Raw genomic sequence first — 24,336 nt, forward strand, 5'->3', positions numbered from 1 at the left:
GCATGGAGTACACGACTTCTGATCATTGTCACCTTCATGCAGATGCCAGACCCATGCAGGAGCAGAAGGTGGCAATCTCCTCTAATGTTTATACAAAACTCAGCCTATGTGGCTACACAGGTTTACTTACTGGGGAATCCCTGGTGCACTGAGAGTTATGCTCTTTCTTTTGTATTGCTCATAACCATACTTTGATTTAAGACTCTACATGCTGATTTGAAACCATTTGTAATATGCAGCCTGCAGGAAGGCCAGACCCCCCTTTCCTTCAGTATTCCTTCTCCAGAAGGAATAGATGGACACAGGTGAAGCCAAACAGCAAAAGATCAAGGCAGCTCTGTGGAGAAGCTTGTCCTAGTTAGCTTGTCACCTGAAAAAGAAGTCTCAATTCATTGAGGGTTTGTCTATACTGATACACAGGCATGTTTGGGGGGGGGGTGATTTGATTATTAATTGATGTAGAAGGGCCAGTCCCACTGTGGGTGATACCATTCCCTGGGCAGGTAGGCCTCGGCTGCATAAGAAATCCAGCTAAGCATAAGCCTGAGAGAGAGAGAGCCAGCAAGTCGCATGCATTCCTCGACAGTTTCTGCTTCAAGTTTTTGCTTGAGTTCTTGTCTGACTTCCCTTGGTGATGGGCTGTGACCTGGAAGTAGAAGCCAAATAAATCTTTTCCTCCCCTAAGTTGCTTTTGGTCAGAGTGTTTTATCACAGCAACAAAAATCAAACTAGAACAGAGCCTTACAACCAATCGATCCCGCTCTGGCAATCCAATAATTTCTAAAAGAAAAACCTGCTGCTCTGTTTCCTCAGTGCTGGCCAGTTGCCACTTACTGTGTGCCCACCGCTTACATACCTCACCTCACTGGGCACCCTGAGTGCTCTGCAGGCCAGGTGTCAATACTAACATTGTTCCATAGGGACCAAAGTACAGGGAAGTTAGGCCACTCTCCCGAGGTCACTTGATGGAGAAGGGGCAGAGACATTGTTTGAACCAATGTCCATTGACTCTAAAGACCACGTCAAAACCATAGCCTTGATGGAAATAATAATGAACAAAGCAAGAGCTGCTTTCCCTGCTACACCTCACTCATTCATTACCTGCTTTTAAGGGCACAGAGAGAAAGACTGAAAGTGAAGACCTCCCTCTGGGAATGTGGCCTCTCTCTGTCTATATGCAGCTCATGGCATTGTGATAATGGTGAGCAGTGTGTAGCCTCCTGCCCTTATTTGTGTAACGAACTATTCCATGCCTGGATTTTCAGCATCTGTCTCCCATAGCTCCCCCCAAATTTTCTGTTATTACCAGTCTTTGGAACTTCGTGGTACAAATATAAAAACAAGCTTGTGAGAGGGGCAGGCATTTACTGAAAACCCTGAAAACCAGTCCAGGGATTTGTTTTTCTATCTTGTTTTAGATTTGTATAATGAAGGGATAGATTGCTCTCCCATGCTTCTAATGGCTTCCCAACAACAACAACAACAACAACAACAACAGTTTTATTTTCTAGGTCTGAAATTAAGACCCAAAGTACAGTACATGCTGACTAGAGTACCTGAGACCAGGAAAGATTGTATTGTGTGCCTGATGTTCCGTGGGAGCAGAGTAAAGGTTTGAACTCAAGTCAGCAGACTTCTGTCTGATCCCTGGGTGTTTTATGTGGTTGTTATGGATCAATAATGAGTGGTTTGGGGGCTAAGAAACCTGAGCTGGCCTCCAGGTAGAGTAGCAATGTCTGGACAGTGCTTATCCTGGCCAGCCCCTGAGGGGAGGAGAACTGGTTATAGATTTAAAGGTGTCACCATCTAGTGTCAGAAGGTGGACATAGCTGTGACCTCACCGGGGAACATAGTTGGGTTCCTCTAATAAGCATATTAAGAAATTCTGTTCTACTGGTCTCTGATCACTTCCTCTATGTTCTACTGAGCGGGTGGGATTTCAGGCCATTGGTCTAATATTCTGGGGTCATGAGGAGGCTTTAGTCATAGCAGGGATTTTGAGGGGCACAGTTCTAGAGGTGGTATGGTGAACTGAGCATGTATGATAAAAGTGGGGCTCAAGATATGAAGGCTGATAAGAAGGTTTGGGGGTCCACGCCTGCTTATAGTTCATCTGTCTTACATCTGTGGAACTAATTTCATCCCATCTGGACTGGCCTTCCTCATCATGGCAGCTGGGATTAAAGCCTTCTTGTATTGTGTTAATACCAAGTTCAAAAGTAGCAATATAAAGACCTTTATAGAACCTGAGACTGGGCTGGACCAGGATGTTAGTCAAAGAAACAGTAGAGATTTACTAATTACAGAGGAAAACTGCAGAGGGGTCTGCTGATTGCCACTTACACTGTGCAGCCATGCTTAGCACCATCAATAAAAGGGCAGCCCTGGAATCCTGGGCTCCTGGTGTGAGGCAATGTGCAGTGGAGACTCCCCTGTGACATAGTGTTGCCCAGCATACTTAGCCTGCAGCAGACCAAGGAGGCAAATGAATCCCACACATAGCTATTACTTGGGGCTAGAGGTAAAGAAACAAGTTCAAAGACCCCAGGAGGAAACAAGTATGTTGAATTGACCCAGGGCAACCCACAAGCCAAGTTGTTTGTGTTCTTCAAAAGTTCGGTGTCATGAAGAGGGAGCAAGGGTTACAAAGGGCTGAATAGCCATGGCAGCTAGCTGACTCGTGCTTGATGCTATTCTATGTGTGTTGTATGATGTGTTTGGAGATGGACTGGTGGGATGCTGGGTAATGCTTTGGAGTTACTGTAAAGTTCTGTAGAATTTATAATGCTATTGTTGTTATTATGTAGGAAAATGTTTTAGGCCACCGATTCTGAAGGTGTCAGGGTGAAGTGTTCAAATGTTTTTAAATATTTTCAAATGATTCAGGAAAGAATTGTATATAGACATAAGCACACATACATACTTCTCTCTCTCTCTTCCCTTTTCTCTTACTTGCCTTACTTACCTATCTCTAAAAAGGCAAGAGAATAGAACACAAGTGGCAGATGCTACCACTCAGGAAACACAGGTGAGGCTGTGTGGATGCTCCTTGTGCTGTTCTGCATGATTTAAATATTAATAAAGTTTGGGGGAGGAAAAGACCTAGATGACTTGATCCACACATATGTTAGTTAAAACCTGGTTAGGGTGTGCTTCTCATCTGTTTCTGTGAGTAACCAGATGCTGATGCAGCCAGGAATTATTTGTCCCAGAATCCCTTGCTTTAGAGATGGCTGTTAGTGACTAAAGGGCTCATTGGCTGCTTTCTCTAGTGGCTCTACCTATTTGTTCTTCCACCACCTGGCTTGGGTGTTGTTGGCATGGACTGAGTTTACCATGTCCTGCATAGAGTGCAGATGCCATTGGTATTTTGGACCCCATGATGACATGAAAGGAGAGGGGTGTTTCCTTATTACTTAGACAGATGTTGGAAGAGGGGAGGCGCAGCACCTGTGCTCATTAGCACCCTTTGTGTGGGGAAGGGGGAAACATCTTGTGAATATCACTCATTACTCAAGTGTCAGAACATCTTGTGTCCTGGAATGTTATGAAACAGACCTGTGAATTAGATAAGCACACGAGTCTCATGGAAGATGGGGAAGGGACCAGTTCTGTCCTAATGACATCACTATCTCCTATTATCTTCCTTGGACAAATTCTGGCCACAGTTATGGAAGATGAGAGGGCAAGGATGGAGGGAGTTTCTCAGAAAGGGGTCACATAGTTTCTCATATAAACCAGGAGTGAGGTTCTCATATAATATGATGCTGTCAATTTTAGGCACAGGTGAGCTCTGGACCTCATATGGCATCAACAGGGCCCAGTGTTTCCAAATCACCCCTGTTCTCCATGTTAACTCTTAGAATTAAAAGGTTAAAAGATGACTGCATTAGTCCTCCATCATCTGGAGTCTAAGTCTAAATAAAAAAGAGAAAGCTTTTCTCAGCAGCAAGTTATATAGTCTATCATTGGCTCTCATTGAGTCATGTATTTATCTCTGGACCAGTCATCTTGGCCTTTATTGCTCAAGTCTGAGTTAAATACATTTGTCTGAGCCTATAAGGAGGCCAGCTTTGCTGGAGTGCTTATTTTGATTAACCATTGATGAGGGAGGGATTCCTGGCCCAGGGTTCAGAGATGGCTGATACTTGGCTCCTGACACTGCAGATAAGATTAGCGTGGTTCACTAATCCGATCTGCTCACAGCCTGGAGAAGACTGTAGTGCATACACGGGGTGATAGGAGGCAGACTCCATAGCATCAAGAGAGTAGAAAAATGTGTTTGAATAATTATTCCAGCAGCCAGAGTTTTGAAGCCCCACACTCTGATGTGCATATCCTGTACCTGGTGCCTCTGCTGTGAATATTCAGGGTAGCTCTCAGTATCACAAATGACAGGACAAATACCCACATGCATGTCCACAGGCCAACCTGATATTCGTTAAGACTCTTCCTAATGTGATTCTAGGTTGTGTCAAGTTGACAGTTAAAACTAACCAGCCACAGGTGTGTGTGTGTGTGGTGGTGGTGGGGACATGAAACCCCAGACACTAGAAAATATCTGAGATATGTGTTTCTTTTTGCTGCTAAGATATGGTGCCTACACGGTTCACCAGCCATGTAAAGAAATCTTGTGTTGAGGTCGTTCTAGGTCCTCCTGGCTTCCCTGATGTTGGGGCAGCACGTGATCTTGGGCTGTAGTTTGCTTCCATACTTCAGAGTGGTTCCCAGAAGAAAACAGGAAAGGTGACTTGATGCTAGATTGAAAAGCAATAGATGTCCACTCTCTTTCAGTCAAGTGGCTTCAAGAATGTTGCCACTAACGGCTGGCTATAAAAGCCTAACTCTTCTGTTTGTCTGGAGTGTCCATCTCTGTGCTGACATAGTCTTGTGCTGTCATATAGATATCACTAAGGAAATGCAAACGGTCTAGGATGAAGCCCTGTGGACGCTCGTCATGGAAGGAAGGACTTTTCTTCTGATAAGGAAGCTTCAATTCTAGGCAATGTTTCCAGACACCTCAGAGATAGCCTGGCTGGAAGAGGGGCCCTGTTCTAGGCCACTTGCTCCTCTGTCACAATGTGTAGGTGTCTGATTCAGTAGAGTCTTTTGGGGAGTGGGTCAGACCCTAGCTTGGCCCAATGCTAGGTCTAATCATAGAAGTCTGCATTAAATGTGTCCCCCTCTCCCATTTCCAATAAGGTAGAGTTGCACATACCAGTTGCAGCCACTAGAAAAGTACCAGCATGTGGGGTTCAGTGCTGGAACTGTCACTGTTCAGAATGTAATGGGGTCAGAGGTAATTTGATTTGATAACTAAGCAGAATCTTGGCATTTTTTTAAATGATGCTTTCTGAGAATCAGATTAAAAACATAACAACAAAATAAACATGTATCTCTGATATTTTTCAATTTCTGGGGTTTTCATTATGGCCCCCTGTGCTGGTTATTTTCAACTATAGGCTTGACACAACCTAAAATCACTTGAGGAGAGTGTCTTGGTGAGTAATGACCTAGATTGGCCTGTGGGCATGTCTGTATGTGCTTGTCTTGATTGTTAATTGAGATAGGGAGACCCACCCTGAATATATCTGGGCACTGGATTATATAAGAAAGGAAAAGGCTAGGCAAGCAAGCAAGCAAGGAAGCAAGAATTATTTTCTCTGCTCTTGGTAGGATAAAACTAGCTATTTGAGTTGCTGCCTTGACTTCTCTGATAGCCAGTGACCTGGAATTATAAGCAATAAACCATTTCCTCCTAGATGCCTCTTGTCAGTTATTTGTCATAGCACAGAAATGAAACTATAGCAACACCTCAGCCTTAAATATGCACAGTGTTTACAGAATCCTATAACACTGGGAGTCTCCTTGGATAGTTGGTTGAGTCATATAAGGCAGTATTTATTCACCAGAGGGAGGCAGTACTAGATGTCCTGTCTGCAGACTGCATGTATACAGAGCTGTAGCTTAGAAGTCTAGGATGTATGTACATCCATCACTGCTCTAAAATAAATGTAACAACTAGGAAAGACACTGTGAATATTTTTAAAAGTCCATTGGTATTGACAATCACAAAGAAGAACCTAAAATAGATGGATGTAAAATGCATTTTAAAAAATCCAGTTGTTACTCAAAGACAAATTGTTAGTCTTTATCATGGTGTCAAGACACTTCTAATGTAAAAATGCAGTCTTTTCAACCAACAATACTAGAATAATTTAATATCCTTATGAAAAATAGAACCTTAGTCACCATGCAAAATTCAATTTAGGTACCACATAGACCCAAATAGAAGAACCAGAATGATAACATTTCTAGAAAATGTAAAAGAAAGTATTGAGGAACGTGGAGTAGGAAAAGATATCTCTGGACACCCAGTGATAATCTTGAGAGTGAAAATTGAAGAATTAGGCTTCATCATAATTAAAAATGTGCCCTCCAAAGGTTTTGTTTAGAAATGAAAAGTTGAGCCAAAGAAGAAGTATGCAATTTACAAAACTAACAAAGAACACAGTCATATTATAAATTATAAATTCCTTCAAACTAATAATAAAAGCATAAACTCAATTAAAAATGGCTGAAAGATATGAATAGACACCTCATACCCATTTAGAAAAGGGAGAATAGTGAAAATCCACATGAAGATGCTTCACACCCTCAGCCAGCAGAGAGATGCAAACCCAAACTGCACTGGAATGTCCCTCAGGAGGCAGCTGCTGACAAGCCTGAGTGACAGAGCCTGGCTTCTGACCCTGTGCAGACTTCCTGGGAGCAGAATTAGCTGTGTGCTAAGCACAAGGCTGCTCCCCATTTTTCTTGGTGGTCCATTTTTGCATGGACGTTGCAGAATGCTGTTGTGTGCCACAGCATGGGAAAGAGGAGCCTGTTGGTAGCTCCCACACAGAGGTTTCTCCATGGATGAACTTGAAGTGGTACCCTGACAATTCACATGGCTGATTTGATGGTACTGAACAAAATCCTACTGGAAAAGAAAGATGGCCAGCATTTCTAAGAAATGACATTTATTGAGTTACCCGTTCATGCATTTTTCTCCTTTGGTGGCCTAACATCCCCTCTGGAGCTATGAAAGAGTTAATTCACTTTCTATATGTCTCAACTCTGTCCCTGTGGGATAATTGCTTTTTATCACATGGAATTCTGCTTTAAGCACAGTTGTGACAAGTGTGACAAGTGGTCTTCTGTTATTACTGCTGGGGAGCAAGCAGAGTGAGTGAAGGATAGAGAGCACTTAGCTTGGAAGAGAGAGGATCCTCTCCCCTTCTTTCCCCCTTACCACCTTAGCTGTAATTAAAGGTCTACTTTGTAGAATAGTCATTGCATTTAGTCTGTGCCATCCCCAAAGCGTAATTCAGACTCATGGAGTTCGGCTTCTGGCAAATCTGCTCTACTCACACAATAGATCTCTCCTGAAACAGAACAAGCCTCAGATGAATTCTACATCCCTAGAGGTGTCAAGTGGACAGGCACTTGCTGGGAGATAATTCATGGACCAGCTTAAACTTGATAACCCACTTGAAATTCCTCTTGGATCCTTGCTGTTTTAGGCGTGCCAAGCAACACCAATAGAAAGGCAGGGTTTGTGGGAGCTTGCAGGTCAGGCTGGTTGTGCTAGCTGCCTGTTGCTGGATCCACTCTGAGAACAGTGAGACGAGTGCCTCTCCTTTATAGAGGGGAACTTTGGGGAGTGAGATTATAAGAAGTTGCAGCTTTCGGTCTTGGGAGGTAGATTTGGGCTTGGCTTTGAGAGCTTTATTTGGAGCATCATGTTGGACAATTCTGCTGAATGCTGTAAGAAAACTAGCATAGCAGAGGCTTGATTGTAGAGTGGACTGGCCGACTTTCTCTGTGTGCCTGTAAGCTCAGTAGGAAAGACCCACTCAATGTCATGAATTGCATAGAGTCAGGGAAGCTGGGTTTCCCAAGTGTCCAGTTAAAGATCAACCTCCAGTGGCCAGGAATACTTCAGTGATTTGTCATTTCATTTCTTACAGCAAAGAACATGTGGGCCTGTTAGCAGCCCAGATCCAAGCTTCTTTCTTCCTTAGAGTGCTTCATCTTCCACAGTAGGCTTCTGAAGGCCCAGCAGGACTGTCAGGACTGGTCTTGCTTACACCAGCGGCTTTCTCTACTCTGCCTTTGCTCCATGTTTCTGTGGGCTCATTTACCTGAGTGTGCAGCGGCATGGTTCTTCTGGAGTTCTCAACCTGCTTGGCAGATGTTCATAGCTGGATAGTCGCTAGGGCCAGCTGTATACAAACAATGGAGGTGGCTGCCTGCTTTGTGGGATCCAAAGCACTGAGGGTATGAGGGTATCCTCTGTAGCCCTCTTTAGAAGAGATAGAGCAGGTCTGACCTTCAAGAGAGGCCTGGTTCAAACAGTGTGTGTGTGTGTGTGTGTGTGTGTGTGTGTGTGTGTGTGTGTGTATTTGTATGTGTGAGAAAGAGAGAGATAGAGAAGAACACCAAGAAACCATGTTACAGGTTTCTATAATGAGTATGACTTGGAAATGTGACAGAAGAACTCATTAGGTCAGATGACAGGGTGGTGAGGGCCAAAGTGACAGGAACTGGACAGCTGAAGATAAGCATTGGGAAAGCCATCCCAGCTTTGCTCCAGTCTGCTCTAAAGTCAGTACTGACAAAACCAGACACAGGCAGCCTATCGCTGGTTGGCTAGAACATCCCTATTGGAACAACCTAGTTGTCTCCAGTCTTCATGGTCATGGCAGAGAAGGCCGTTCATTCATCACCTCATCAAGCATGCAATGTACGCCAAGGTGTCCTGTCTGTGGGCTCACCTTGGCCTCATTCACAGTCAGGGGCTTTGGGATGAAGCAGGAGCCCATGTCTGGGACAAGTAGTCCACTATGACTTTCTGGCCATGGTGATTGGCTCAGGGTTTGAAGCAAGAATGACATTCAGCAATGACATTGTTGGGAGTCATGAGATCAAGGCAATCTGATCCTGACTAATAGAATTCTTTGACTATCAAGACTCCAAATAAGACCCTACAGGACAGACACAGCGGAAAGCTGGATAAAAAACATCAAGTCCTGATGATGTTCTTTGAGCCCTAAATGAAGTGGAACCTGAAGCCCATAGGACAGTGGGCCTTTCAGTAATTTTTTCTTAAACAAATTTAGCTTGCAACACCCATTGCTTGCTATAAGGCTGCTCTGACCACAGTGGCTGGGGTGCAGGAATGGGGCCAGCAGAATGACTGCATCAATAGAAGCTGCAGGATAGTGAGTTCCTTCAAGGCAGGGCTTTCAGTGGAGCTGTCTGAAAGGTAGACAAGCTCTCTCAAAAGGGACGAGCAGTCTGCATAGAATGTCTCAGATGACAAGACATAGCATTCATTCAAGCATCAAATGAGGAGTGGGGCTTGGATTAGGAGGTTCTTTAAAGCTCTACCCCTCAAAGCCACTCCCCCTTTATTTAAAATAGACTCAGTTTATCTCACAATATATTTTGATTATGGGTTTGCCTTCCTCTACTCCTCTCATTCTCTTCCCTCCTTCCCCCTCCCATTTGGATCCACTTTGGTTTAGCAAACAAAGAAGCTACGAAGAGATAGCCATACAAAGAAATATAATGTGATAAAAACAAAAACTAACTCATCAGAGTTGTACAAAACAAAGAGCAGGAAAATAGCCCAGGAGAAGGCACAAGAAATAAGCTACACACACCCAGGAATCCCATCAACACACTAAACTGGAAGCCATAATGTATGTGCCAAGAACCTGATCCAGACCAGCGCAGGTCCTGTGCAAGCTGCCTGAGTCTCTGTGAGTTCAGACAAGCTTTGATCAGGTTGGTTAGAGGCCTTGTTTTCTGCTGTCCTCTATCCCCTCTGGCACTTACTTACTCTCTTTTTGTTTCTTCTTCTCTGGGGTTCTCTGAACCCTGAGGGGAAGGATTTGATGGAGACATCTTGTTTAGGGCTGAGAGTTCCAAGGTCTCTCAGTCTCAGCATTATGTCTGGCTGTGGGTCTTTACACTTGTTCTGAAAGGAGGATGTGTCTCTGATGATGGCTGAGCAAGGCACAGTATAGCAAAATATCATTAGGAATCATTTTATTGTTACATTTTTTTTCTCTCTCTCTCTCCCTCCTTCCTGCTCTTCCTTCCTTCCTTCCTTCCTTCCTTCCTTCCTTCCTTCCTTCCTTCCTTCCTTCCTTCCTTCCTTCCTTTCTCTCTCTCTCTCTCTCTCTCTCTCTCTCTCTCTCTCTCTCTCTCTCTCTCTCTCTCTCTCTCTCTCTCTCTCCCTCTCTCCCTCTTCTCTCTCATTTCTGTCTTTCAGAATGGTAGTATTTGGTTTTACCCTAGGTCCTATCAAGTCTCAGGTTCTTGGGCTATCAAGTCTCAGGTTCTTGGTCACCCCAAGCAGTGTCAGGTATGGACTCCATCTCATGGAGTGGGCCTTGAGTCTAATCAGACATTAGTTGGTTACTCCCACACACTTGTGCCAACATTGCCCTCGCAGATCTTGCAGGCAGGACACCATTGTAGATCAAAGCGTTTGTGGCTGGCTTGGTGTTTACATTATTCTTCTGGCTCAAAGTCAGTTCTTAACTACAGCAATGAAGTCGTACACCCTTTCAGGTTCTCTCTCCAGGTAGCTCTATTACAGATAAGAAATGAAAGCCATAATCTTCATGCTGACATGGCAACCGCACATGCCTATAAGCTCATCTTTGGAAGACAGAGGCAGGAAGGTCAGAAGTTCAAGGCCAATGTAAGCTACATAGATTTCAAGGTCAGTGTGATTGAAGGGAGATGGTGCCTCAAACAGACAGCAAATACAACATAAATATAAGATTCACAATTGTAGTCTCTGTTACAGACTCTGGTGAGTAGGTAGGACTGCCACAAGGAGGTCCCCACCACCCACCTAATCTTGTCTTACTTCTCTATGTGATTGGTGGAACCCCTCTTCTCCAGGGCAGAAGTAGAGTATGAGTCCTAGCATCTAGCACCCCACTTTGCACAGCTGCCTGGTTGATGCTTACATTTAAGTGAAGTCTCGGCACGCATTCTTGTTATCACTCCACTGAGAACACAGCTACCCGGCAACCTCAGCTGTAGGCCACCAGACTTCACCATGGGTTTCCGGTACAACTTGGTCAAGCTGTGGGAAGAGAGTTGTCTTCATAGGAATGCTAGGCCCAAGTCATGGAGAAGAGAGCCACGTCCTCCTCCTTCCACATCTTTCCTGGTCTCCCTGAACATGATATCCCATGTGCCCGATGATCTATACGACCCCTCGTGCACTGTTCACGTGCCAAAGCACTCCACAGACAGAGCAGACACTGCTTCTGTACCTTCAATTGCTGGGATGGTGTTCCCACTGAGGCGCCTGGGCTCAGCTGTCTAAGGGCTGGCATGTGCCATTGGCAACAGGATCTGCTTTCTACCTACTCCTACTTGGGTCCAAGTGGGAAATCTAGATCCCCAGGACCGGGAGCCAACTTCTAATTCATTCCTGCTCACAAAATCTTGTGAGGTCTTTCCTAGAATCCAAGAAAGATCCAAGTTCCCCAGAGACAACCCTACAAGTATGATTAATGACTTCTACGGGTGATGCAAATGCTAAGCCAAGACCAAGCCGGTCCCTGGCTTGTGGTTGTCACCCCCAAGCCACCATTTATTTATATTTGAATTTCTGAGTACTGAGACCAAGGCTCCTGCTTCTAATGTTGCCTGATGATAGCCTGCTATGTGCAGGCAGGGATGCTAAGAGAGCTGCTGTTCATATCCACGACACAGCAGCCCCAAGCTACTGATGGTGTTGGGAGGATGCTGGAGGAGAGGAGACACGGGGTCCTCAGATACTACATAACAATGGTGGCATAAGAGGGCGGGGACCAAGTTCACATTGGCCCTCAGTTTTGTTAAGGGTTTTTGTATTCCAGTCTGGCACCTTCTGAGAGAAAGCAAAGATTGGGAGCAATCTTCTGGGAACTTTCTAGAATCAGGGGTGGGGTGGAGCCAGCGAATGCCAGGGCTGTCCTGAGTGTGAGAGAATCCCCAAAGCGCCCATCTCCATGCCCACGTGCGGGTGTGCGAAGAAAGAGCAGAGAGCCAGAGCAGGAGTCGCGGGCTGGAGAGGAGGCGCTCAGCGGCCGCCGGCAGAGCGTGCTGCCGGGCGCGGAGCCCAGGGGCCGCCCAGTAGCCGGGAAGCCGCGGAGCGCGCCGGGAGGGAGGCGTCGGCGACGACAGCAGGGCATCCCCCAGGCTTCCCCTCCTGGGTCCTGGGCGCCAGGCGCAAACCCAGGACACAGAAACGGCACTGATCGCAAGTGAGCAGTGAGTCCCTGACGCGCCCCTGATCGGCGTTATCAGGAGTGGGACCTGAAGAGGCTGGTGTCTGGGTGTCCAGGAGCCCAGAGCGGGAGGCTGGGACTGAGCCCTCCCCGCCGCCCCCACCCCGCGCCCGCCTCCCGCCCCCGCCCGCGGCCTGCAGCACGCCTCCCTCACCGCCCAGGCTCCGGAGAGCCGCTCCGGCCGAGCCGTGGGAGCCACGGACAGCGCCAGCTGCCGCTGCGGGAGCTACTCCGGCTGCACCATGCGGGAGCTGGCCATCGAGATCGGGGTGCGAGTCCTTCTCTTCGGGGTCTTCGTGTAAGTAGTGGTGCACCGCGGGAGGGGACCTAAAGACTCAGCCTCTGGGAGCCCCAACTTTGTTTGCGCTACTGTGTCTCGCCGGGGCCTGGGTTCGAGATTCCCTCCTTGGTTGGTGCCAGGGATGTTCCCTATGGGATCAAAAGAAATCCTCTCCTCCTTTTCTTGGGACCCTCAGCGCACAGTAATCCTAGCATGCCCAGGACTGGGACCTGCTTCCGTAGTAGCTCCTAGTCTGAAAGCAAGTCTGGCGGCCCTAGCTCCGGTGCCCCAAGTCTGAACCTTTCACCAGCCCCGCACACACCTGTCCCTGGAATTTAGGCTGCTCCTTAAGACCAGGATGGGCAGCCTGGCTCGTGCCCTAGGGAAGTTTCTCTCTCTCCTGTGATCTTTGAAGCTGATGATGGCAGTTTTTACTCTTGGCTCCTTCTCCCGCCACCCCATGCTGTGCCCAGGCAGCCAGGGTCAGCCTAGGTCTCCTTGTATGTCCCTGGCTCCTGAACTGACAGCCCTACAGAGCCTCAAATAGGTGTCTGCGTTACTTCTCTGGCTGGAAAACTGTTGCCATGGAGGGTTGAGCAGGTCAGGATCTGCAGCAGGCAGCTGCGGGGCTCGGAACACCAGGAGCTCCTTTTACAGGTGACTGGCAGAAGCCCTTTGGGGACAGCATTGAAATGTTCAGGTGGCACCTAGGAATAGTCGTTTCCGAAAAAAGGAGGGAGCCTGGTGCCATTCCTTCAGAAATGTCTGTGCTCAGGCACCCGGACTTCCTCTCACTGGCTCTAAGGCCCACCTTAAGGAGCTTTCTCGGCTTCCTAGGCTCTTGGGTTCAAACCCACCTAGCAGGTAGCCTTAGGTGCAGGTTTCCAAGGCTGACACATCTGCACTTTTACCCCCCAGTAGTAGGTCAGGTTTTCTCTTTCCTACCCATGGCTGGCTGACACATTTTAAATATTAAAGTTGCACGGACTTTCTCGATTTACTGGAGTCTTGTTTTGTGTGTGTGTGTGTGTGTGTGTGTGTGTCCCATCAAGGCAATCAAGAAGCACCCCTCCCAATAAATTTCTGCCCCAACCATGGCAGGTAGGCAAGTGTGTAGTATAAAAGACTACTTGTGCACCTTGGGGTATATGCATAGAAAGGAATGCTTTTTAAATTTTATTTATTTATTTATTTATTTATTTATTTATTTATTTTGTGTGTGTGTGTGTGTGTGTGTGTGCGTGCGTGTGTGCACATGCGTTTAAATTAGGGATTAAATTCATCCTGAAGATCCATTCATACCATCAGAAAAGACTAGGAGCTTTCCAGATGTGGGCCACCCCTCCCCTTTCTGACTGGACACTGGTGTTATTCACTGAGAACAGGGAGAAGGAACTGCAGTTGGATCTTGATGCCTATGAAAAGAATCAAGCCCTTCCCCCTTCTTTCTCTCTGTCTCTCTACCTTTGGAGTAAACCTTCAAAGGCCTGGCTGCTGTTTTGGGTTGGCAGATAGGCTAAAACCCCACTCAATGATTAGGTGTTAAAAATGATAGACTGATGGTTAGTGCATGGTAGAATCTAACATTTGTTGGGGGGAATGTCTGTACAAAAGTAACGCAGGAATAACAGGAAATAGGCTAGAAGGCTCTCTGCTTTAATTGCTTCCGGGAATATTTATTTTAAAAGGGTCTAACCACATGCAAAATATTTATATGTTTTCACATTTTCTTTCAAACAGTCTCCCAAACACGTATGAGATGTTTACAAGTCTACAATGGCTCGTGTAGTGAATTAGAAAACTTGGTAAATTTTGTTTGTGTGTCTGGCTTTTTCTAAGAACATTATGTAAAAATCAAAACAACTAACCAACCAACCAACCAATGAAATCACCCATCACTTTTCAGTCTTTTCCCCAAAGGCCCCTCCTGTGTTATTTAATGCAGGATCTGTAATCACCTGCCACCACAGGATACATATGGACATTGATTGCATTTTGGCATGATTCTTGAGTTTCATATGAAATTGCCAATATTATCTATAAAGACCAGATTGGCACTGAAGACAAGCTGGGGGTGGCAGTTTATGCAGATAATGGCTTCTGGGAGAACATAGGAGGAGAGGGGACACAGATGACCTCTTGTTTCCTCGGATAAGCTTCTGGTGCCTTGGCAGAGGCTAGCTTTGGCGAGGAAGTTCTCTTCTTCCCTTTGGCAGCACTGTGGTGAAGAGGGGACTGAGTGAAGGCTCACTGCCATCAAGACTGCATTCTCTGCAGCCCTGGGACATCGGGGAGTTCCATTCAGGCAAGTAGAATCTGGTCTGACTGCCACACTGACCAGTGCAGACTATGCAGTCATCACTCATTTGAACTTGGCACGTCTGCTCTATCTCCCAGAACCAGAAGCTAGTTTTAGATCAGAGAGAGCCTCCCCCCTCTTGCTAGCTTATGCTCTAGAACAGTGGCTCTCAATCTTCCTCAGGCTGCAACCCTTTAATACAGTTCCTTATGTTGTGATCCCCAACCATAAAATGTTTCTTGGCTACTTCATGACTGTGATTTTGCTGCTGCTATAGATTGTAATGCAAATACCTAATATGTGTGGTATGTGATATGGCATGTGAGCCTTGTGAAAAGGTCATTTGACCTCCAAAGGTGTCATGACCCACAGGTTGAGAGCTGCTGCTCCAGAGAACCCTCTCCTGGAGATGTGCTTGCATCCTGATCCCCCTTCATGCCTGGCAGCAGGCATCTCCTCTCAGCTGATCCACAGACTACTCCCTGTGGACTTTAAGTGAGGTCTAATGAGATGGGCCTTAGACTCATGGGCATGTCAGCTCTCTTGCCAACACTTGAGGAAAGACTCTTTGTCCAGAAGTCCAGTTTGATGCCCAGGATTTATGCATTTAGACTCAGGGAACAGTCTGCAGACAATCTCATCCTCAGTGCCTCTGGAGCAGCCCTGCTTCAAAACTTAAACAAGCAAACAACAACGCAAAAGAAGAACAGTGAACGGTAACTGCTGCGACTGCGTACCGACTTTAGTTTAACAGAGGGGAAGATGCTTAGGGCAACCCAGTGTGGAGGAAACTTAAGAGGGCCACATGCAGTTTTGAGGATTCAGTTAGTATGCCCTGATGCTTGTGAGCCTCAAGGGCCCTACTGGTTTTATCTGGGGGTCGGGGCAAGTTGTCACCAAAGAATTGAGAGAATCAGCAAGTGTTTTCACAAATGCCAGCAAGATCTGGACCTTCCTCAGCAGCTCTGAGCTCCTGATCATCATCCCTAGGTGTCAGGTTTGCTGACATTTCAGTAACTTCTACTATAATTGCCAAAGTGGGAACTTTCATTTGTTGAGGGAATACTACATGAGAGGTAGTGATGAAGGCTATCACATCTTGGGAACTGAGAGATGGCTCAGGGGTTACAAGTACTTGCTGCTTTTACAGAGGACCCAAATTCACTGCCCAAGACCCACATTGGGCATCTTACAAACACCTTTAGGTCTAAGTCCAGGGGATAAAATACCTTCTTCATGCCCTAATGGCACCTGCACTCTCACAAGTACAAACCATACACAAGCATCCACATCACACATGATATTTGTAGGACTTCAGCCTGGGCTGGTTGTGGTAGCTAAGTTTACTGCAAAGGAGGAGTAATTAACCCAGGGAGTGATGAGAAGGTGGAATGGATGCCAGAGAATGATGCCCAGAGATGACTGTTCACCTATACATCCAGTGCCAGGTGTATGAGACAGGCCTGGACTCAAGGACATTCCTGCAGAGTAATGGCCTGGCAGTCTGTAGGCACAATTTGGATGGAGAACAGCTCACCAGGTGTGGCTGTAGACTGTGGATTTCATGGACAAGGTGGGGAGTTTTCTGATAGGAAATAAGCTTAGGATAAGAACATAAGGAGGCCCTTTAGGGATGTGTGTGTGTATGTGTGTGCATGTATGCATGCATGTGTGTGTAGGCCAACGTTAGGTTTTATTACTCGGACACAGTTCACCTTTCTTTCTTTCTTTCTTTCTTTCTTTCTTTCTTTCTTTCTTTCTTTCTTTCTTTCTTTCTTTCTTTCTTTCTTTCTTTCTTTCTTTCTTGTTTTTTTAACTTCATCTCTACTGGCCCAGGACTTTCCAAGAAGGCTAGGCTAGATAGCCAGTGAATTCCAGGGATAGACCTGTCTCCACCTTTCCACTGCTAGGTTTATTCATGTGCCACTATGTCCAGATTTTTGTTTGTTTGTTTAACATAGATTCTGGGATCAATCTCAGGACCTCACCTTTGCAAGGCAAACACCTTTCAGAGAGTGTCGGCAGCCTGGCTCCAAAGGCTTGAAACAGAACCATCTGCTCAGGTATTTGCTCAGTGGTGTTAAAGGACCATTCCACTGGTCACGCAGATTTTGTTCACTTCCAAGGGCAATAGTGTGTGACTCTGCTCCACTGCAGAGCAGCGAAGTGTGTGAGTACCTTTCTTACTTGCTCTTGTAGTGTGGCTAGTCATCTCCGCACTTGCCTGCTGTTGGATTGCCAATAGCGGGACTCTAGGGTTTAGGACACATCTCCATCTTCTTTCCTTTCTCCATTGCTCCCCATATGACCTTGCCATGAGTGTGACCTGACTTCCAATGGAGATTTCCCTAGAGATCCGAGTGTGCTGCACCAGTGCAGAACAAAGCTACTTTCAAGGCTATCTGTTGACCACCTGTGTCAGAGTTATCCACAGTCCAGGTTAGCTCTTTATAACCTACAGACTGACATAAAAGAAGTGCGGGTGTCTGCATTTTGAGCAGGCATTCTTTCCATCCACTAGGCTTTAGGAATGTCTAACAAGTGACTATGGTCTCCTCTGCTTTTCTCCTTCTGGGCCATTTGAAAAGAAAATGCCCTCCTTGGCCCTGCTAAGAGATTAAATGAGGCCAGATAAGAAGCCCTACCATGGAGCACTTGGGAGAGGCAGCAAGAATTTCCTTAGGAGAGAGCATGAAGCTGTATGCCAACATATGTTGCTTTGAGGTAGGGACAGCTGGCATGGAGGCTCAAGATATTGCAAGTGGACTCTAGGACAGAAGGCAATTCTCTGCTAACTGAGATGTGGGGATTGGCTAGCTACTGCAGTGCTAGTCTGTTCTATGATAGCATGCCTGTTGTAGTTGTGTTTGCATTTATAACAGTTTCGAACAATATACTGGGGTCAAAGTGGTATAACAGAAGACCATGGGCTTCGGAGCTATATGGGTTCAAGTGTGAAATTTTGCTCTGTCACTAATTAGCAAATTGCTTTGGATCTCTGAACCTCAGTTACTTTATGTGGAAAGAGGAGATAATAACTCACTGGATTTGATTAGAGTGGTGCTTTTAGCACCCACAGTAGATGCAACTGCCTTCTTGCCTCGTTCTCATGAATCCTTATTACATATATGTAGTGTTTGTGAATGGCACTGTAGTAGAGTTGTCATGCCTTTGGTCTTTAGCCTTAGACTGACTGACTTTCTATCCTGAATTTGCCCCTTATAAGCTGGGTGAGTCTTTGGGCAAATTATTTATCTAGCTTAAAGTTCTGAATCACCATCCATTTAATAGAAATACATAGCTACTTTCATAAACATCAGGGTTGCGCTTATTAAGTGAGCTAGTGCTTAGCTCAAGGTAGGTGTTCAAAAAGAGCTAGTGCCATTATTGTCTTTTATTAAAACGAATACATAATGTGAAGAGAGATGCTGTAGATAGCTAATAGTATTCTTATTATCAATTATTTAGTATGGGATTTCTAGCAAAGAATAAAGCCCTTTAAGTATGTTTCAAGGGAATCTTTTTAGCCTACGAAGTGTGTCAGCTAAGTTCAGCGATCCTCTACAGCCTGCTTAGGGGTCTTGCTATCTGATGGAGTTGAGAACTCAGTCCAGTGGCTTCTTAATGGGGGCTTAACCTATGGGTCCTTCCTAATAGCAATCCTAAGTCAGGGGTCAAGATGTCACAAGCACAACTGTGTCAGATAATGTGTAAGAGAGAACAGTCTGCTCCTATTACCTTCAGAGTTGTTGAGTTCAGTAGTTCAGTTAGACCCCCACCTTGGACCTTTCTCCACCAAATACCCTCTCTACCGTCAAATATGCATGTAAGAGTGAGTGTCCCTGAACACTTGCCCTGGAAATGCATCTTCCCCATTGGCTGACAAATAGTGTTTCGGTTTGAAATATTATTGGCCACTGTAAAATGGGATGGCTGTGCTCAGAATTCTCAGAATTGATGAGATGGTTTCCCACAGGGAGATGGCAAAAAGCGATCATCGGTTTCAGAACTGATGGATACAGAATTTCAGTTAGTTATAAAGACGCAGAAGCCTTTTATGAGCCACACAAGGCTTATAAAAGCTTGGCACTTCTATTTTTCTGGGATAGTGTTTGTAAATATAAAAATTATCTTTGTAATATTACTTCTTTAAAAATGTTTGCCTTGGTACTATGTGTTGAAGAGCTACAAACCCTGCTTACAGGCAGCTCCTCTTCAGCCAGGAACATGATCAGGTTAGGGAACTTTGCGTTGCTGGGGACTGAGGCTGCTGCAGGAAGATGCCACAGGGGAGCCTGGAGACAGCTTCATCACAAGCATCCCTATGAAAGCTGGAGGCTGGCGTTACCCCGTTTCTACTAATAACAGATGCACAGAAGGCGGGATCAGACTTGGTACGGGCATTTAGGTCGGTTTCCAGAAAGCTGGCACTCTGCTGGCCAGTGCTGATTGCTTCTTTCTGCTTTGCCAGAGGGTTTTAAAGATATGTTTCCATTGAAATGGAAGTTTAAGCCATGTGAAATAGTTGGTATTTGACTGTTTTGACCTACAAAACTGGAAATTTCTTTTAGTGCAATCCCAAAATAACATACACAAAGAAAAATGTCCTATTCATAAGTGTGCAGCTGCCCACAGCAACCCCCCACTTCTGCCCCACCACACCTGCCGAGCCTACTTCCATGGCTGCCCTGATTTCTCTAGCCCAAGTTTTTGACTCAACATGAATGGACTCACAGTGTGCATGCACTTCCGTCTGACTTTTGTCTCGACATGTGACAATCCATTCCGCATTGTCGTGAGCACTTGTTTGTTCTCACTGCCACAGAGAAATCTATATATGACCAAAAGCCTGCCTACTTACTCATGTGGCTTGTTATGAATAGTTTTGACAAGTAAGCATAATGCTGTTGCAATTTTTTTTTTTTATGAATCCATTTGTAATTAAGGAGAGCTATACTTTGGGTGAATGCACTGGTTTTTAACAAAATGTTTGGCTTCTCTTTATCCAACAGGAACTCTGAAAGTGAGATCCAATTTGTATTCCACATTACTTTCCCTCAGAGAGTTGCCCAGAGAGGCCTAAAGCAACATACCTGTAGATGGGTGGGCATCACGATACATGGTCACACAGTGAAATCCCGACTCTGTTAGGAATAAGGATGTGATCCTCCCGGGGAGGACTACTGTAAATGTGAGCTGCTCTAAGGTGTGATGGTCACCAAGGACAGCATATGATTAGCGTACAAGCTCATCTCTTCATTCCCCTGTTGTGTGACAAAATTTTCCTTCGAGAGATGCTGCACCCATGTCTACTAACCCCAGACTATGAGCCCACGGCAGACCAAACTAGAGATATCATCAAAGTCCAACTTGGTGAACCAAATAGTTTTATTGGGGTTAATTACAGGAAGATGGATGAGAGGTGACTTTAAAGGAACAGAAATGACTCAGCGACAGCCGCATCAACAAAGCCCACCCTAGCAAGTGTGACAACTCACCAAAGCTAGGAACCCAAAGCATACTGCACACCCTTTAGACAATTCAACAGGTGGGAAACTGTCCTCTCTAGGTGGCTCGTTGGTCTAGACCTCTTCCAGGTAACTCCTTGGAGACAGCTAGCCTGGTCTCAGTTTTTTGTTTGTTTGTTTGTTTGTTTGTTTGTTTCAGATTTACTTGCCTCATAATCTCTTTTTGCACCTTAGCCCCCTTTTCTGAGGGGGGCTTTCAGCTTTTATTGCTTAGTTTGACAAGGAGGGGGCCTAGTGGTTTTGGTCAACTTCAGGGACTTTCTGATGCTATTTTGAGTTGTTTATCTTCCTGTTTGATGTGTTTCCTATAATATAGAATATTTCAATCTTGGAGCAGACTGCTACACAATATCCCCCACCCTGACTGAGGTGTGATGTAAGCCAGTGAAAGATGCCCAGTTCCCCAATGTGACAATAATAGGATGGGTGCAGCTCTCAGGACCACAGGATGGATCTGATTTATAGACGTGTTCTATAATAGACAACATTCATGTTGATTATTACTAGTCAGAAAGCTTAGGGATGAAAGAAGTCGTAGAGAACAATGCTGGCATGTATTTACATGTAGGTAACCTTTAACTTTATACTTGGTGGCTATAGGAAGGAAGGGTGATGGCCATGTGTTAGATGGCCGAATCTTTGTAACTATTCAGGCAGGAAGTGATATTCTCATTTTACAGAGTGAAGAGCTCAATGACTGTCCTATCCAGAGAGCTCTTCCCAGTCGATAAGAAAAGAGAAGTACCCCTCCATAGAAAATCGGGCAAGGGCTGCGAAGAGAGAGCTAATGGAAACAGAAAGAGCATGCCTACCTTTCAGCATGTGACTTCTGCAGCAGGACAAGACATGCATCTGGAAACAGCAAGGTTTCAGTCCGTGCAGGTGAGTGTAGCCTTGTAGGAGCTGCCCGGTAGGACACATGACTTGGAAGAAACCTGACAACTATTAGTAAGTGATAAGACAGACAAGAACAGTGTGCATGATGTTTTCATGCGGTGATGTAATACACTCAATCTGTTCTTGTAGCTATGATAAAATCCCCCATAAAAAAACCCCAATAACTTAATGGTGTTTTCTCTGGGCAGGGTGTGGTGTGGAATTAGGATTGGGTAATATATATTTGGCATGTTTTCTTCATGCTACTTATAATTCATTTCATAGTGAAGATTTATGAGTTTTATGCATAACCAATAATCAATATGGATGTTGCCTGTTACAGAACACACAAAGACACACACACACACACACACAGAGAGAGAGAGAGAGAGAGAGAGAGAGAGTTAGTTAGTTAGTTAGTTAGTTCTGAATGTGATACTAGTGCTTTTTTGGTAATTGCTACAGGGTTATTTGAAGCAGAAATGTGCCTCACACCAATCTTTTTGAATTTTACATTATGTAAAACATGTTAAAAACCTGAAAGACTAAATATCCCAAGTGCAATTTATGTTGGAAGGGATGTTTTGGTCAGTGTTCTAATTGCTGGGAAAAGACACCATGGCCAAGGCCACTTTTATAAAGAAACCATTTAATTTGGGCTGGATTCCAGGTTCAGAGATTTAGTCCATTATCACCATGGCAGGAAGCATGGCAGCATGTAGGCAGACATGGTGCTGGAGAAGGAGCTGAGAGGTCTACATCTGGATCCACAGCCAGCCAGAAGAGAGAGAGAGCCACTGAGCCTGGCTTGGGCCTTTGCAAATTCAAAGGCCACCCCAGTGACACAATTCTTCCAACAAGGCCATAACTACTCTAACAAGGCCACACTGCCTGATCCTTTCAAAGAGTGCCACTCAATATGAGCCAATGGGGCCAGTTTTATTCAAATTTCTGCATTCTATTCCCTGGCCCTATAGGCTTGTAGCCATATCATAATACAAATTATGTTCAGTCCAACTTCAAAAGTCCCCATAGTCTTTCACAGTCTCAACACTGTTTAAGTTTAAAGTCTCTTCTGAGACTCAAGGCACTCTTGTAATTGTAACCTTCCAAAAGAACTAAACTAGAAAATCAGATCATGTACTCTGAACATAAAATTGCACAGAATGTACATTGCCATTCTAAAATAAGCATAGTGAAGAAATGCTATTAAAACTGTACAAAATATACATCACCATTGTAAAGCAAGCGTAGTGAGGAAACAGTAGACCAAAAGCAAGGCTGAAAATCAGCAGGGCTAACTCCAAACTTTGCTTCTCCATGTCTGATGTGAAAACAGACTTCAGATCTCTGAATTTCAGCTTTGTTCACAGAAATACACTTTATTCTCTTGGGCTGGTTCCATACCCAGTCTGCAGCTTTCCATGGCATGCCTTTTCCAGCCACTCTTGGTGTCTCCAATGAAGGGTAGGCTCTCCCTTCATAACTTCATGCATTAGCCTCTCTGGGACTCCATGCAGAGATACCCTTGACACAGACCAGGCTTCAGTGGCTTTCTTCAGCTATGGAAGGAGGTTCCATAACCCTTTCCTTATATCCTGGACTCTAAAGTCAGAACCAGATGGCCTAAGCTGCCAATTTCTGCTGCTTGCTGGCGCTGGAACTTGGGCCCTTAGTTTCAATACATCTGTGCCAGCTTTCTGTTGTTGATAGTTTCCTTCTCTGCTTAAGCTTGCCTTTAATGCCTCTCTACAAGTTGGAAGCTTAGCTGAGAGGGGGTCACCCACCCTTGCCTTGAAGTCACCACTCCCTTTATTCCATTTAGCATCCGATTTTTCTTTAAACTTTTTATCTCCTCGAGCACTGGACTTAGTTCCAGTACATTTTCTGGTGCTTCTTATTTCCCCTCAACCTTTACAATTTTGTATTTTTCCTTGTTCAGATTGCTGCTTTTCATTATAGATCTGCATAAGAATGGCCACTAATAACCGCAGGACAGAGTCAATACTAGGGTGTCTGGAAATCTCCTTTGCCAAGCTGTTAATCCCTAATTCTTCAATCTAGCCTCAGGCAGATATTTTTGGGCAAGGGCAGAAAACGGTCACCTTCTTCATCAAAATATCACAAGAACACAAAATATCTCTAGGCTACTTAGTAATATTCTTCTTTGAAATCTCATGAGCCAAGCCATCATAATTAATCTACATTACTCTCAACACCAGTGTCTTTTAGGATCCTTCTAGTATGGCCCATAAAGTCCTGCTTAAAATGTTCAACTGCTTTTCTAATCTAAAGTCCCAAAGTCTACATTGTGCCAACAAGGTCAGGCCTGCAACAGCAATGCCTTGCTCTCTGGTACCAACTTTGGTCTTGGTCATTGTTCTATTGCTGGGAAGAGATACCATGGCCAAGGCCAGTTTTATAAAGAATTTATTTAATTTGGGCTGGATTCCAGATTCAGAGATTTAGTCCATTATCAGCATGGCAGGAAGCATGGTAGCATGCAGGCAGACATGGTGCTAGAGAAGTAGCTGAGAGTTCTACATCTGGATCTACAAGCAGCCAGAAGAGACAGAGCCATTGGGCCTGGATTGGGCCTTTGCAACCTCAAAGACTACCCCCAGTAACACAGTTCCTCCAGCAAGGCCATACCTACTCTAACAAGGCCACACTGCCTGATCCTTTCAAATAGTGCTGCTCAGTGTGAGCCCATCAGCCACTTTTATTCACATCACCACAAGGGACATTGCCAGAGGCTTCAAATGGAGTTAGAGATGGCCATGGCCTCCATTGAGGAGTAGTGTGGAACCTTGGCCACAGAATTAGGCCTGCCCCTTGACTTAGAATTCTGGGTGGGAGGGGGAGCGATATATTGAAGTACCAAAGTAACGGTGTAAAAATCCTCACTTGTAACCCCTTCCATGGGTGTTTTGTTCCCAATTCTAAGAAGGAGCAAAGTGTCCACATTTTGGTCTTCATTCTTCTTGAGTTTCATGTGTTTTGCAA

General features: G+C 45.2%; 1 protein-coding gene across 2 annotated transcripts in view; it reads left to right on the forward strand.

Moving 5' to 3' along the window:
* The first annotated feature begins 12,432 nt into the window (after window positions 1-12,432).
* Plpp4 (phospholipid phosphatase 4) overlaps window positions 12,433-24,336 on the forward strand; it is a 137,143-nt gene continuing 125,239 nt past the window's right edge. The window contains exon 1 of one of the 2 annotated variants that reach the window (XM_021167127.2): window positions 12,433-12,645. In XM_021167127.2, coding sequence (XP_021022786.1) covers window positions 12,590-12,645 — 56 coding nt within the window. In that variant the 5' untranslated portion in view covers window positions 12,433-12,589. The remainder of the gene's footprint in view (window positions 12,646-24,336) is intronic. The other variant, XM_029479063.1, reaches the window with a different exon arrangement.

This window comes from Mus caroli, chromosome 7 (genome assembly GCF_900094665.2).
Source record: "Mus caroli chromosome 7, CAROLI_EIJ_v1.1, whole genome shotgun sequence".
Lineage (NCBI taxonomy): Eukaryota > Metazoa > Chordata > Mammalia > Rodentia > Muridae > Mus > Mus caroli.